General features: G+C 46.8%; 1 protein-coding gene across 2 annotated transcripts in view; it reads left to right on the top strand.

The window, feature by feature from the left end:
• Window positions 1-15791, top strand: part of ITGA9 (integrin subunit alpha 9) — a 372517-nt gene that overhangs the window by 180745 nt on the left and 175981 nt on the right. For both annotated transcript variants that reach the window (XM_074406027.1, XM_039462008.2), the window contains exon 16: window positions 252-401. In XM_074406027.1, the coding sequence (XP_074262128.1) occupies window positions 252-401 (150 nt within the window). The remainder of the gene's footprint in view (window positions 1-251; window positions 402-15791) is intronic.

Here is a 15791-nt window from a genome sequence, read left to right on the forward strand (position 1 = left end):
GATGATTTAGCACCATGCAAGGTAGAGGAGGAAAGCCCTCACCCGTCAACAGAGTGACCTTGGATGAGACACTGGCGGCCCTAGGCCTGTTACCTCATCTAAAATATGAAAGTCATAAAATCCTACCTCACAAGGGGGATTGTGAGGATCATATGAGGCAATTCATGTGGAAGGTCTTTGTAAACTGTGAAATGCTCTACCACTGTCAGCCAGGATTGGTAGTTAATGCATGTATTTGTTTATTGTTTTAGCGGAGGGTGCAGGATGTCATCAGCCCGATCGTGTTTGAAGCAGCCTACAGCCTCAGCGAGCATGTGACTGGAGAGGAGGAGAGGGAACTGCCGCCTCTGACACCCGTTCTCCGCTGGAAAAAGGGACAAAAGATTGCCCAAAAGAATCAGGTCAGAACCTTAAAGCTCATACCCAGTACCCAAGGTGGCAGCTGCACACAGCAGAAACACTGGCCCAGAAGCCGAGAGAGCCGTGGGCCTGGCTGCTCAGGAGACCACGGCCAGGGCACACCTCCTCTCTGGGTCTCCCTTTTCTGAGCTGCAAAATGATAAAATAAATGATCTTAGGGGTTAGTTGTGACCACTGTGGGACTTGAGCACTTGCAGACAATTCTCAAGCTGTGAGAAGTTAGGATCCCTTTGAGGTCATGACCTGGCTGCCACTTGGTCCCGACGTTGCCCCTATGCCTAGATTGTTTTCAGAGCTTAGAATTGGCAGGATAGTAGGTGCTTCGTGAATGTTTTATTGGTGGGAGAATGAGTGAGGTGAAGAAGCAAGAATGGTAGCTTGCTGAATGGGCAGTTGAATTACAGAATGCCCCACCCAAGAGTCCCTGGAAACCAGAGCACTGGGGCAACGGGGGTGGCGCACACGCATCAGATTCTGGGATGCGCTGCTGTGTAGAGAAGCTTTAGTGCGGTGTTGGCTGCACGGCTCGTATGAGGCGCGAGTGAGCCCGTCCCTGATTCTGTGCAGTGGCGCTGGCCAGCTCTGAGGCCTGCAGCACTGAATGCAGTGCAGGAAATATGCAAGGAATCTGTAGTCCCAAGTCTGTTTCAAATCTTTTCCTGAAACCCAAGATCACCACGGATTCAGAAACCTGGGAAGGTCAAGAAGAACGGTGGGCTAACCCAGCCTCCTAGGCAGAGTAGCGGCAAAGCTGTGGAACCACCTTTTCCAGTGCTTCAGACCACTCTGAGTGTAGGGGAAAACCAGCAGACTGTGACCCATGCCTTGTAGATGAGAGTTGTAAACTGAACCACTGAGAAGTGTTTGGAGTTTGAGATGTCCATCCAGGTGTTTATGTAAGTGCTGAGATTTTTACCAAGGCATCCCATTTTCTCCCAGAGCCTCTTCCCCATCATCGTAAGTGGGATTCCCTAGGAGCAGAGCCTGAGAAAGTAATTTGGGAGCACTTGGTCTAATGATTCTGTGCTCTTAGGGAAAACCTGTAAAGGAAAGGCAGTGGGCCGAACACGGTTGTGGTCTCAGCTAAAGTCTGGCAGAGGGACTCTGGAACAAAAAATACACCAAAGAGTTGTCTTTACCTTGAGGCAAGAGGGCTGGCCTTTTGTGCCCCATATCATTCAGCCAGTGACTGGCCGTGGGATGGAAGGGGAGTGTAACCCTCCTTGAAAGGGATCCCTTCCCCTGAGGATGGTTCTCTAGAGGAATGCTGATGTGAGCCATAAGCAGCCCACACGCACATCAGCCGGAGGAAGGGCCGCAGTTAACAGTGCCCACTATACATCAACACACACTCTCTGGGGAATGCTGCCAAGAGGTTTTGGTTTGAAACATGAACCTTCTGTCACAACACAAGTGCCCCAGGAGAGTGGCCTGTAAGTCCTGCTGGCCATTGATACTTGCAACAGGCCCTGAGGGAGTGAGGGAGGACACATGGTTCTAGGTGGGTGGGCAGAGCAGACAGCCTGGCCTTAGGCTGAGCCATGGAGAAGGCCAGAGAAGAGCCAAAGATAAGCTGAAGAGGCCGGGCAGGAAGCCGAGGCCTCTGCCTTGACTTCTGACAGTGAAGTAGGGAGAACAGGTTGGCCTGGGGACACAGTAAAGTGTGGTATTGTGGTAACTCCTAGATAATTGGTCGCTAGTCCTAGAATTATTCTGCTTTCTGAGGTCAAATCTAACTGAACTGATAAACTTACCTATACCTGTGTTACAGAAGTTACCCGGACTTGGGGTCCTGGGAAGCATTTCAGGGTCCTCTGTGCTTGTTTGTGTCTGAACTGACCCAGTGAGGTCCAGCATTTTGCTAGCCTGGATGTACTTTCCACAATGAACCTCTCATTCCTGCAAGTCTGGTAGTGGCACAGATGTGGACCTTCTTTAGTGAAAAGTATCTTGGAACCTTGACTGACATTTTTAGATTCAAGCAGCCAATCAAAGCCAGAGATGGAGGGACTGATTAGTATCAAAGTGATGTTGTTGGTCACTTCTGGTTCAAGATGGCCAACCAGGCAGAAATGTTGATGTCTGTGCCTTCTGAGACCCCATAGCAATGATTATAAATGAGTAGTTTGGAACAGGGAGGACAACACTGTGAACGAAGGGGCATCAGCTAATGAAAGAGTCCAGTCATTTTTTTGGTGAGAGCGAAGTAAACGTAAGAGTGTTAGTGGGTGAACTTGAACTGTACATAGAAGGACTGGGTGCCTGCCTACTCAGGGAACGTGGAAGCTGCTGCCGCAGCCAGGCCAACAGTTATGGGGCGGGGCAGGAGGGGGGCAAGAGTGAGAAGGGGGACTGAAAGTGCTGGTGGTGGTAGTGGGGGAGGCCAGTGAAATGTGAAAGTCGGTATGGAGAAGGGTTAGAGTTGACTTTTCACCCTTGTTCCCACCCCTACGTGCTTCAGGCGTGCAGGATAGCAAGCAGCCAGGCAGTGTCTTCTTTGAACGGTTGAATAAACTGCTTAAGATTGTGTGGGCAGGCTGGTTCTCAGATGAAAGAAAGCCTTACTTCTAGCATTTGAAGACACCAACGTTAGAGCTAGCTTTCTCTCCCACAGTCCACCCAAACACATTCACAGATTTTCTGCTCAGTCCTTTTGCCTTAGTTTGAAATATGAATGGACAACCAAGGAAATCCAAGGTTGAGGAAAATTTATTGCATGAAAGGAAAGACTAAAATAAACCAGTGGGATAACTAACTCAAAAGGAAACAAATGATTCAGGAAGTATAAGAGATTATTTAAAAAAAAAATAAAAACACAACAGCTAGGCCGGGCGCGGTGGCTCACGCCTGTAATCCCAGCACTTTGGGAGGCCGAGGCAGGTGGATCACGAGGTCAAGAGATCAAGACCATCCTGGTCAACATGGTGAAACCCCGTCTCTACTAAAAATACAAAAATTAGCTGGGCATGGTGGCGCACGCCTGTAGTCCCAGCTACTAGGGAGGCTGAGGCAGGAGAATTGCTTGAACCCAGGAGGCGGAGGTTGCGATGAGCCGAGATTGTGCCATTGCACTCCAGCCTGGGTAACAAGAGCGAAACCCTGTCTCAAACAAACAAACAAACAAACAAACAAACACCACACAACAGCTTAAAGTCTATGCAGTAGACACAAGGAGATTTAGGAATATATTCCATTCTTTTTATTTTCTAATGGATGAGATTCTGTTCCTTTTTAAAGAGAGGAATGAAAGACAAGGGAAGGGCTCTTAAACATTAAACATGTATTTGCAGCACCAAAAACTCAGTGGAAGGATTAGAAGATAATCGTAAAGAATTTTCCAGTGGAAGTGCTAAGACAATTAGAAAAGAAAACAAAAGAATAAATTCACAAGGCCCTGTATCTCCAACTAGTAAGAATACCAGAAAAAGTTAACAGAGAAAATTATGTGATAATAGAATAGCATGTTTCAGAGTTAAAGAGAGAGACTGCTTTTTAAAATTGGTGAAAACAACAATTTGCAATCAAGATAAACCAAAATTATCATGGACACATCATCTTGAAATGTCAGGGCTCCAAAGAAAAGGGAACATTCTAAATGTTTCCAGGGCAAAGAAAGCAGGGTGATGGCGGCGGAGGGTAAGTCAGCTTACAACAGAATGAAAGACTGAGCAATTCGTTAGACTCTGTATTAGCAGGATTAGAAACTAAACTATGGTGAAATAAAGGCTTCAATGTTCTGAGGGAAAGTGATTTTGAAATTAGAATTTTGTGTTCAGCCACACAATCAAAGTATGAGGTAAAAATAAAGTCACTTTTCAGATAAGCAAGGGCCCAGCAAGTTTACCTCCCTAGTTACCCTTCCAAGGAAATTACCTTGGACTTCAATAAAACCAGGTTGACAAACAGAAGGAGAAAGATGTGGGATACAAGCAGCTCTGGAACTAACTCCCCGAAGTCTAATGACAAGAAATTCCAGGGTGGTAACTGCAGCAAGTCTAAAAAGCAGCCACGTCAACTGAGAAGAGGAGATTAATTAACTTTCAGAAGAATAAAACCAAGCAATAGAATAATGAGAAAGGGGCAGATATTCAGGATACAGTACAGGTTGAATATGTTTCTTTTCTGGATAAGAAAAAATAAAGGCAACCACAGCCTCTCAGAAAAATAGAAATAAGATAATTATCTGTACAGGTGCTCCTTGACTCACGACAGAGTTATGTCCCAATAAATCCATCATGAGTTTAAAATATTGTAAGTTGAAAATGTGTGTAATACACCTAACCTACTGACTTTCATCAGCTAGCCTACCATAAACATGCTTGGAACACTTACATTAGCCTACAGTTGGGCAAAAGTCATCTAACACAAAGCTTATATTACTATAAAGTGTTCACTTTGGGAGGCCGAGGCGGGTGGATCACGAGGTCGAGAGATCAAGACCATCCTGGTCAACATGGTGAAACCCCGTCTCTACTAAAAATACAAAAAAATTAGCTGGGCATGGTGGCACGTGCCTGTAATCCCAGCTACTCAGGAGGCTGAGGCAGGAGAATTGCCTGAACCCAGGAGGCGGAGGTTGCGGTGAGCCGAGATGGCGCCATTGCACTCCAGCCTGGGCAACAAGAGCGAAACTCCGTCTCAAAAAAAAAAAAAAAAAAAAAAAAAAAAGTGTTGACCATCTCATGTGATTTATTGAATACTATACTGAAAGTGAAAAACAGAAGTGTTTTATGGGTTCTGTACTCAGGATTAACACACACAGCTGAAAGCACACTGGGCCTAAAGAATATTTGAACTAAAATTAACTGCTGGATTATGGGGTTACTGTAGTAGCAGGGTCATCCATTTCTCTCTGTTCTGATGAGTGTCAAGAATAGCTAGTAGAAGCCGCTGGGATATTGACACTTGTTGATGGCTTAGCAGACATGGTGTTCTGTGGAAAGGTATCAGTTGTTTACCCTTGCGATCCTGTAACTGACTGGGACCTGCAGCTCACTCCCACCACCCAGCATCACAAGAAGCATCGTACCACATATTGCTAGCCTGGGAAAAGCTTTTGAAACATGGCTTCTACTGAATGCATACTACCTTCACACCATTGTGAAATCAAAAAATTATAAATTGAACCATTGTAAGTTGGGGACCATCTGTATGTCATGGTTAAAATATAAAACAAATTAAAATGTGGTGATAAAATAACCAGTTATAACTATCAGAGGTTTTTTGTAAGCTTCGTGGTAACCACAAGGCAAAAACCTATAGTGTATAGGAAAAAATAATAATAAAGCAAAGAATCAAACCATACCACTAGAGAAAATCACTTGACAAGGAAGACAGCAAGAAAGGAAGAAAGGAAAGGAACAAAGGATCTGCCAAACAACCAGAAAACAACAAAATTATGTAGTATGTTTTTACTGATCAATAATTATTTTGAATGTAAATGGATTGAACTCTCCAATTAAAAGACATGGAGTGGTTAAATGGATTTAAAAAAAAAAGCAAACCTAACTATATGCTGCTTATAAGAGACTCACTTCACCTGTAAGGACACACACAAAATGAAAGCAAAGGGATGAAAAAAAATTCTATGCAAATGAAAACCAACACAGAGCAGGAGTAGTTATATCAGGTAAAATAGAATTTAAGTCAAAAACTGTAAAAACAGACAAAGAAGGTCATTATACAATAAAGGAGTCATTTCAGCAAGAGGCCATAACAATTATAAATATATATGCACCCAACACCAGAGAACCTAAATGTATAAAGCAAATATTAACAGATATCATGAGAGAGAGAGATTGAAATACATTAGTATTAGGGAATTTCAGTACCCCACTTTCTGCAAGGGACAGACCCAGACAGAAAATCGGTAAGGAAACATCAGACTTGAACTACACTCTAGAACAAATAGATCTAACAGACATAAACACAACAGTCCATCCACCAGCTGCAGAATACACATTCTTCTCAACTGTACCCAGAACACTCTCCATGATAGATCACATAGTAGGGCACCAAACAAATCTCAATAAATTTCACATTGAAGTATCAAGTATCTTTTGTGCCCCCAATGCTATAAAACTTGAAATCATCAACAGGAGGAACTTCAGAAAATTCACAAATACATGGAAATTAAATAACATGTTCCTGAATGACCAATGGGTTAATAAAAGAATTCAAAGAGAAATTTAAAAATGTCTTAAGGCAAATGAAAATGGAAACACAGCATACAAAAACTTAAAATGTGGTAGGATTGTGAGTAAGCAGAAGGGTGTAAAGAAGAAAAGAATGTTGATCCTAGAAATATTCTATCTGAAGTAGAAGTTGTATGTTCCTCGACTTTAATTTTGCAACTGTAGAGGGAAATATACAATTATGGCACTGTCTTGGCTCAACTGTGAGCAATAATCATGTAGCCATAACAAAATTAGCACTATTTACTGGTTTTCAGTGTTTATAATCAAGTCAAAATCAGAGCTATGGTGATAGCATAAAATGTAAATGTCATTAAACTTGATTATATAAAGGTGAAAGTAGAATAAGAGAAGTTTTAAAAAATATCTTAATCTTTTAAATTGGTGAGTCAAGAAACTGCAAAACTCGATGAAACAGGAAATAGTTGTTTGTTACTTAAAATTGCAGAGGTCAGGCCAGGCGCGGTGGCTCAAGCCTGTAATCCCAGCACTTTGGGAGGCCGAGGCGCGTGGATCACGAGGTCAAGAGATCGAGACCATCCTGGTCTACATGATGAAACCCCGTCTCTACTAAAAATACAAAACATTAGCTGGGCATGGTGGCGCATGCCTGTAATCCCAGCTACTCAGGAGGCTGAAGCAGGAGAATTGCCTGAACCCAGGAGGTGGAGGTTGCGGTGAGCTGAGATCGCGCCGTTGCACTCCAGCCTGGGTAACAAGAGCGAAACTCTGTCTCAAAAAAAAAAAAAAAAAAATTGCAGAGGTCATCAGTAGAGCAATGCTTCTTAAAGTGTGATTCCTGAGCCAGCAGCATCAACCTCTCTTGAGATTTTGTGAGAAATGAAAATTCTTGGTCCCACCCCAGACCCACTGTGTCAGAAGCTCATGGGGTGGGCCCCAGCAATCCGTGTGTTTATGTTTGTTTGTTTTTTGTTTTTGAGATGGAGTCTGACTCTGTTGCTCATGCTGGAGTGCAGTGGTGGGAACTCAGCTCATTGTAACCTCTACCTCCCGGGTTCAAGTGATTCTCCTGCCTCAGCCTCCTGAGTAGCTAGGATTATGGTGTGCACCACTCTGTCCGGCTGATTTTTGTATTTTTATTAGAGCTAGGATTTCACTATGTTGGCCAGGCTGGTCTCAAACTCCCCACCTCAGATGATCTGCCCACCTCAGCCTCCCTAAGTGTTGGGATTACAGGCGTGAGTGACTGTGCCTGGCCCGCAGTTTGTGTTTTAACAAGATGACTGTGCGATTCTCATGCAGCTAACGTTGGAGAACCAATACAGTAAAGCAAGTTAAACTAATATTTTGCCAGAAAATTATGGAGGTGAAGGAGTGGGGATCATTATGTGAGATAAATTCCTGTCTATCGTGGAAGGAATTCAGTAAAATAACGTCCAGATCTGATAAATCAAAGAATAGTAATATCAGCATGTTTTCTAAAGATACGGAAATAATCATCAAAAGAAACATAAACGGACATAGATAATAACGGTTGCCCCTGGAGAGCAGGACTGAGCATGGCGAGGTGTGCGGAAGGGGCTTATTGTTTTTCTAACCGTGTGACTCTTTGGTTGAAATTAAAATAAAAGAAAAATATTGGTCATAGATTGGGCAGATTGTCCAGGAGCCTGAGAAAAGTTCTGAGAGAGCAGTTCTTGCTTATTGTCCTTTTCCCGATTGTGGGGAAAAAAAAGAGAGAATCTTCCAGATGTTGGCTCAGTTTGAGGGGAAGAGAGATTCTGAGAGCGAGGCCCACCGCAGGAAGCAGAAGTGATCTTTAACCTGTGCATGTATACACCACAGTTTGACACAGAGCGTCCATTTCTTACACAGGAAGGAATAAACTCATCAGAACTCTCTAGGTCATGTTACCAGATAACATATACTTTAAATGCCTTCATCTCTTCACTGGGCCCATGTTGGTACACAGGACTATACAGGAGGGTGGATCAAATCGTGGTGACCTTTCGGAGTTGGGGTCTGCCCCACTGATGGCCTAATTAAAGTGGAATCGCTGCACAGACTGTGTGTAGAACATGGAGACAGTGACCAGTACCTGTTAAGTACAGGCTTCCTGATGAATCTGAAGCTTTTTGCTATGAGCTAGGAATGTGTGGGACAGCCAGGAGACTAAGCCTTGCCTCTGTAGGGTACACAGTCCTGGGAAAAGACAGGTTGTGGGATAGGGCTTTGGCACTAGGCTCCGTGAGTGAATAGCGGGATTGCCGCTAATGCAGAGATTGGATTGGGATTCTGGGTGCTCTGGAGACAGTAGAGCTTGAATGCTGCAGGCCTCTATAGGACATACAGCCTGATGAAAACACATTTCACCTTCAAAATCTAAGGAAAGTGGCCCCGTGCGGTGGCTCATGCCTGTAATCCTAGCACTTTGGGAGACCGAGGTGGGCTGAGCACAAGGTCAGGAGTTCAAAATCAGCCTGGCCAACATGGCAAAACCCCATCTCTACTAAAAATACAAAAATTAGCCAGGCATGATGGCAGGCACCTGTAATCCCAGCTACTCTGGATGCTGAGTTAGGAGAATTGCTTGAACCTGGAAGGCGGAGGCTGCAGTGAGCCAAGATCTCAGCCACTGTACTCCAGCCTGGGCCACAGGGTGAGACTCTGTCTCAAAAAAAAAAAAAAAAAAAAATCTAAGGAAATCAGGCTTTCTGATGAGACATACTGCATCTGTCTTATCAGAAAGTGGTGTGTGTGTGTGTGTGTTGGGGTGGGGGCGGGGCGGATATTTGATACCAGAAAAAAAAAAAAAAACAACTTTTTTTCATTAATAAGAGTATTTAAAAAGACTATAAAGCTGGAAGCAATTCAATTGTGTGCCTACTTTATATAAGACCTTGATGAAAAAAATAAACCATTGCTGCCCTCAGCGGACTCACAGACAGTCCAGGAATAATTTACAAAGTGAAATTTAGGTTAGTGTGTAAGAATTTCACTCCAGAGACCACTTCTGGCTGAAGAGAAGGAGGTGTTCTATGGGGAGGGGAGAATTGGCCAGAGCCTTAAGGGAGAAGTAGGATTTGGGTCTTCAGGGAATGGAGGGGTTTGAAGACGAACAGAAGGAGAGGCTAAAGGTCTCCCATGTGGCTGAATATCCAGTGAGGGGAAGGGGAGAGGCCATGTGGACTGGAGATGCTGTCATGTAGTCTGAGGCCACTTGGGTCACTGGCTGAGGAGTTGGATGTGATTCTGTGGTGGACAGACCAGGGCATCTTTTGAGTTTGGGGAGATTGGAAATGTGCCTCAGGTAGCTTGGTGTGCCTGGGTATGGGGAGGCCAGTTAAGAGCTTGTTACAGGGGCCTTTGCAGGTGAGTCCCTGGAGAGTCTCTCTGATACCCCAGAGAGTTGACTCAGTTCATTGCTAGTTGGTCTCAGCTGCTGAAACAGAGGGCATGGAACTAAATGAAGCAATCATGAGAAGTCCTGGCTGGTCCGTGTGCTGGGAAGGGAGCAATGCTGTCCTTGGACAGGTCACCTGAAGGTCCCTTATCTTTCCTCCTTGCTGAGCATACCAGTGGTGATGACAGAGGCCATGTCTTCAATCCCCGTATGCAGAATAGGGCTCTGAAAATTATAACTCTTCTCGTGCTTCCTCAGGAGGCCCCCAGAGAGACCTGGCTACAGCTGGGCTCCCAGGTGTTTCACTGTGTTAGGCTGAATGCCCCCCCCAACAAAGACGCCCTAATTTCTGGGGCCCGTGATTTGGATACATTACATGGCAAAAGGGACTTTGTAGTTGTCATTAAGGTGATGGGATTCCAAAAGGGGAGAGGAGCCTGGATTTTCCAGGTGGGTCCAATCTAGTCACACAAGCCCTTAAAAGCAGCAAACTTCCTCCAAAGGGAGGTGGGAGGTGGGAGGTGGGAGGTGGGAGGTGGGAGGTGGGAGGTGGGAGGTGGGAGGTGGGAGGTGGGAGGTGGGAGGTGGGAGGTGGGAGGTGGGAGGTGGGAGGTGGGAGGTGGGAGGTGGGAGGTGGGAGGTGGGAGGTGGGAGGTGGGAGGTGGGAGGTGGGAGGTGGGAGGTGGGAGGTGGGAGGTGGGAGGTGGGAGGTGGGAGGTGGGAGGTGGGAGGTGGGAGGTGGGAGGTGGGAGGTGGGAGGTGGGAGGTGGGAGGTGGGAGGTGGGAGGTGGGAGGTGGGAGGTGGGAGGTGGGAGGCGGGAGGCGGGCGGCGGGCGGCGGGCGGCCGGCGGCCGGCGGCCGGCGGCCGGCGGCCGAACAGGAGAGACCTGGAACAGGCCCTTGCTGGTGTTGAAGTGTGTGACGTGACCAGAATGTGGACAACCTTAAGGGGCTGGGAGAGGCTTCCGGGGGGCTGTCTGCAAGGAAGTGGGACCTCAGTCCCTCAACCACGCAGAGTTGGGTGCCGCCCACAACCCCAACGAAGCTGGAAGTGGATTCCCCCCAGCGCCTCTAGCTGACACCTCGATTTCGGCCTGGAGAGCCTGGAGCAGCCCCAGACAACCTCCGAACCTCTGACTTACAGAACTGTGAGGTGACAGAGTTGTGTTGCTTGGAGAGCTGAACTCCGGTACCTTCTTGCCACAGGGATAGAAAATAATCCATACATGACACAGCCCACGGCAGGGCACAGGCCGTGGAGGGAGATCAGGGCCGCGGCCCACAGCACCCACCCACTCAGCCTGTTTCCTCGCCTGTCACGGGGGTGCCTCTCTGCCTGCCTCTGGGTGGTGGTGGGATTACCTGAGAGAAATGCGAGGAGCCTGGAAATGATGAGCAGCCCTGGAGCCTGCTCCTGCCGTCCTAGCGTGAGGAGAGGAGGCGGCCGCCACGGGAGTGTGTCCACTCGGGCTCTGGGGAAACGAGTGCTCGGCTGCCTTTCCGCGTCCTTCCTTTGAGGGTGGGCTCCCAGGTGGGAGGCAATGGCACCATCTAAAGCAGGGGTGCCCAACCAGGTGGCCTGTCAGGAAGTGGGCCAGCAGCGTTCCCGCCTGAGCGCCCCTCCAGTCAGGTCGGTGGCCTTAGATTCTCGTAGGAACACGAACCCACACATGTGAGGGATCTGGACTGTGCCAAAACCATCCCGCCCCCCGCCAGCCCCCATTCATGGAAAAATTCTCCTCCACAAAACTGGTTCCTGGTGCCACAAAGGTTGGGGACCGCTGGTCTGAGGGCTCTGGCAGGCTCTCAGGTGAGCCTCTCTGGATCTTTAGGGTGTCAGGCCGAGATGCCTCTTTGTCGCAGAGGGAGAAGATTGGGGAGGACCCATATAAACAGACCTTGAAAGCCGGCTGACCACCATGGGCCCAGCTGGCAGCAGTCCCTTCTCTTTGCTCCATCTCTGCCGCCGCTCCCTATGCCAGGCCGCCATCATTTGTCACCTAGACCAGGTCACATCCCTGCACAACCTCCTCCTGCTGAGGAGCTCCCTTCCCCTTTAGGAGAAAATCCAGACAGGAGAGCCTGTGTGCTGGGGCCCCGCCTCTCCCGCATTCCCACGCCCTCCAGCTTACCAGGCCTCTGCCTGCCTCAAGCCTTTGTGTATGCTGATGCCTCATCTAGAAAGCGCTCTGCCATGCTTTTCCCACGGCCAGTTCTTCATTTTTTAGGTCTCAACCTAAACACTGCCTCCTCAGAGAACTGTTCTCCGGCAAACCTGTATTCCCTGACACAGCAGCCTTTCTTTTTGAGACAGGGTCTGTCTCTGTCACCCAGGCTGGAGTACAGTGGTGTGATCATGGCTTACTGCAGCCTCGACCTTCCAGGCTCAAGTGATCCTCCCGCTTCAGCCTCCCAAGTAGCTGGGACCACAGGCATGTGCCTCCACGCCTGGCTGGCTGGCTGCCTGGCTTGCTTTATTTATTTAGTAGACACAGGGTCTCCTCATGGTGCCCAGGCTGGTCTTGAACTCATAGGCTCAAGGAATCCCCCCACCTTGGCCTCCCAAAGCGCTAGGATTACAGGAGTGAGCCACCATGCCTAGCCTTAGCTACCAATTTGATTCCTTCGTGACATCTAACACAGCGTGTTATTTTGTCTACTTGTTTTTGTATTTCCCTCTCTAGAATGGAAGCCCAGTGGGGGAAGGGATCTGCTTTATCTTATTTGCTGTCTATTTCCAACACCTGGCAAAGTACCTGGCCTATAGAGGATGCTTAGTAAATAGATCGCAGTTAAAAGAGCCCTTCTGAAACCACACAAGGCTGGTTCCTTTAGCAGAGATGGGAATCGTTTCCGAGCTTCTTCACTGGCAGATTCAGCGGAGCTGTAAAATTAAATGTATTCTGTAATCCCTCTGGGAATTCCTCGCAGGCAGGAGAGCGTGGTGTGTGATTTGCAGTGACACACCTATACCACGTATGTTTGTGGTGTCTAGTTTTCAACAGACAAGATGGAGGAAATGAAACTGGTAAAAGAAAAGGTGTTGGCTTCGTTGAGAAGTCTTGCTTTGTTGTCTTTCAAGTGAAAAGTGGCTGTTTTAGTCTAGTGGTAATTTTTTTTTTTTTTTTTTTTTTGAGACGGAGTTTCGCTCTTGTTGCCCAGACTGGAGTGCAATGGCGCGATCTCAGCTCACCGCAACCTCCGCCTCCCGGGCTCAGGCAATTCTCCTGCCTCAGCCTCCTAAGTAGCTGGGATTACAGGCACACGCCACCATGCCCAGCTAGTTTTTTGTATTTTTAGTAGAGACGGGGTTTCACCATGTTGACCAGGATGGTCTCGATCTCTCGACCTCGTGATTCACCCGCCTCGGCCTCCCTAGTGGTAATTTTTAACTATGTTGAAGCCATGCACTTTGGGTCTCCATTGTGCTGGAAATCATCCCCACAGCTCCTCCCACCCCCCACCCCTCAGTGCATGCGGATAGGAATATAGCTCATGCTATGGAAACCCACTGTTTGCACAGCCTGGATATTAGGTAATAGTTTTCCTGCCGAGGTGCCCAGCTGGCTGAACATGCCATTATTTACAGCTCTAAGGTTTATTTTCATTATTATATTTAAACGTCTCTGCAGAAGGAACGGAAGGCTGAGGGGTTGGGAGAGTGGAAGACAGGGAGGAGAGTCACTCCAGACATCAGAAGCAGGCAGGCTCCTGAGACCATGCAGACTGGGGGATTTCAGATTTCGACTTGGAGCCGGGGCAGCAGTTTGGCTCAGCAGGAGGGGAGGGAGGTGTTAGGAAAAGGCTCCTGCCCTCCAACCTTGTGGTACCCAGATCAACCCTACTTTGATAGGTATCAGCTTCTGAGTGAATATTCTCTTCAAAGAGGGCACCGTGACAGAACGCAGGTGAAAACCATCTAGTTTGAAGCATGTGTGAGAAAAACCACTCATTTATCCTTCTCACCAGTGGGGAAGTCTGGCCATGTCTGTCCATTTCAGGCTTCTTCCCCAAGGTTAACCCCAAGAGGAAATGAGAGAGGACCCATCAAAGGTTAGGCCGTGTCCTGAGGGGAACTGTTGAATTTGCAAAGCTTCTTTTTTAGTGTTATGTTTTATTTTTGCTCATTGAGCAAAAATCTTTACGCTCATTGAATTTTCTTCTGTATTATCCTCTCTTACTGAAAACCTTTTGCAAAAGCCTGTGGGGGATGATGGGTGTTTAAATATGTCCGGTGAACAGTGTCTGGCTGGGGAGGAAACATTAGCCCCTCTTTTCTTATAAGATAATTTAGGAAATCAAGCACAAGGCCCTTGCTGTTTGTGGTTATACCTGGGGGCTTATTTAGGGGATGTTCTTGAGATAGATGGGGAGAAGTCTTGCTGGGATCCTCTCTGGTTTTAAGGCTTTCTTTTTCTCATTCCCAACTGCCTGCCCATGTCTGGTTTAGCAGCTTTTAGAAACGCAGCTGGCATCCTTTTTTCTTTTCTCTGACAGCACCACCCTATTTATTTGAACTTCCTTGATATCTTCTGCCTCTTCTGACTAATTAACAGCAACTAAAAAAAAAGAAGGAAAAATGAAATGTAGAACACAAAAAAATCCCAGGATGAAAAAGAGACTTTCCAGCCCTGGGATGCAGAAGTCCCTGCCGTTTAGCACCGGAATGAAAAGTTGTGATTATAGAGGGACATGAAATGTGTCCCATAAAAGGCCACCTATTCCCAGGCAGATGCAGGAAGAGCACTGGGCTGGGAGTCCCATGGGGCCAGGACCTCACCGAGCAGTCAGCCCTGCTGAGTTATCACGGGGGTTGAACTGAATCACCTAAGTAATGCCTTTAGATGGATGGAACTGGAGGCTATTATCTTAAGTGAAACCATGCAGACACAGAAAGGCAAATGCCACATGTTCTCATTTATAAGTGGGAGCTAAATAATGTGTCCACATGGAAGCAGGTTGTGGAGTGATGGACAGTGGAGGTGTAGGGAGGTTGCTTGTTGGGTACAATGTGCCCAACACGTTGGTCCAGCAATGGATGCACTGAAGGCCCTGACTTCGTCGCAGCAGAATATATCAGTGTAGCCAAATTGCACTTGTACCCCATGAATATTTACCAACTTTTTAAAAAAAAATACTGCCTTTAGGCAGAGGGGTTAATTCTGTAAACTGCAGAGCTGTGAAGTAAAAAAGACACCCAAGAGAGCAGAACTTGTCATTTGTAGTTTTCCCACAGGACCATAAAGCAAAATTGGTGCTGGGTTTGTATTTAAAGGGAAACCAAGAGAGGTTTTTTGTTTTTTTTTTTTGTTTTTTCCTGTCATGGCTTCAAAATCTGGAAGGACAATTTGTATAGACCCTGAGATAGAAGGAATTCCTCAGCTTTAATTTTATGAACCATTTGCCTTTCACTGATTCTTGAGGGTATGAATTTTGTAGAAAGCAACAGCGTATGCCCTGATTTTAAGAGGCAGTGAGCCTTTTCCTTCCTTCATTTAGGCATGGGGCTGCATGGAGCTAATATTCCTACTCATAACGTGCCACATGAAGGGCATTTTTGGATTCTGAGAAAATAGCCCATTGAAACAGAATTGAGAGGGAGAAACTTCTTACACTCAGGTCATGGCATGTATATTAATACAACAATTTTGAATACTGTGCTAGATGCTGGGGTTATAAATATGAATTACATGGCTGGGGCCTCTGGAAACTTACGTGGGGCTATGGAAGAAACACCAGTTCAGAAGTGTCACTCCTGTCATCCAGGCAGGATGCTTCACCGTAGGTGCAGAGACCTCCTGCTACGCCATACT

This window comes from Saimiri boliviensis, chromosome 9 (genome assembly GCF_048565385.1).
Source record: "Saimiri boliviensis isolate mSaiBol1 chromosome 9, mSaiBol1.pri, whole genome shotgun sequence".
Taxonomy (NCBI): domain Eukaryota; kingdom Metazoa; phylum Chordata; class Mammalia; order Primates; family Cebidae; genus Saimiri; species Saimiri boliviensis.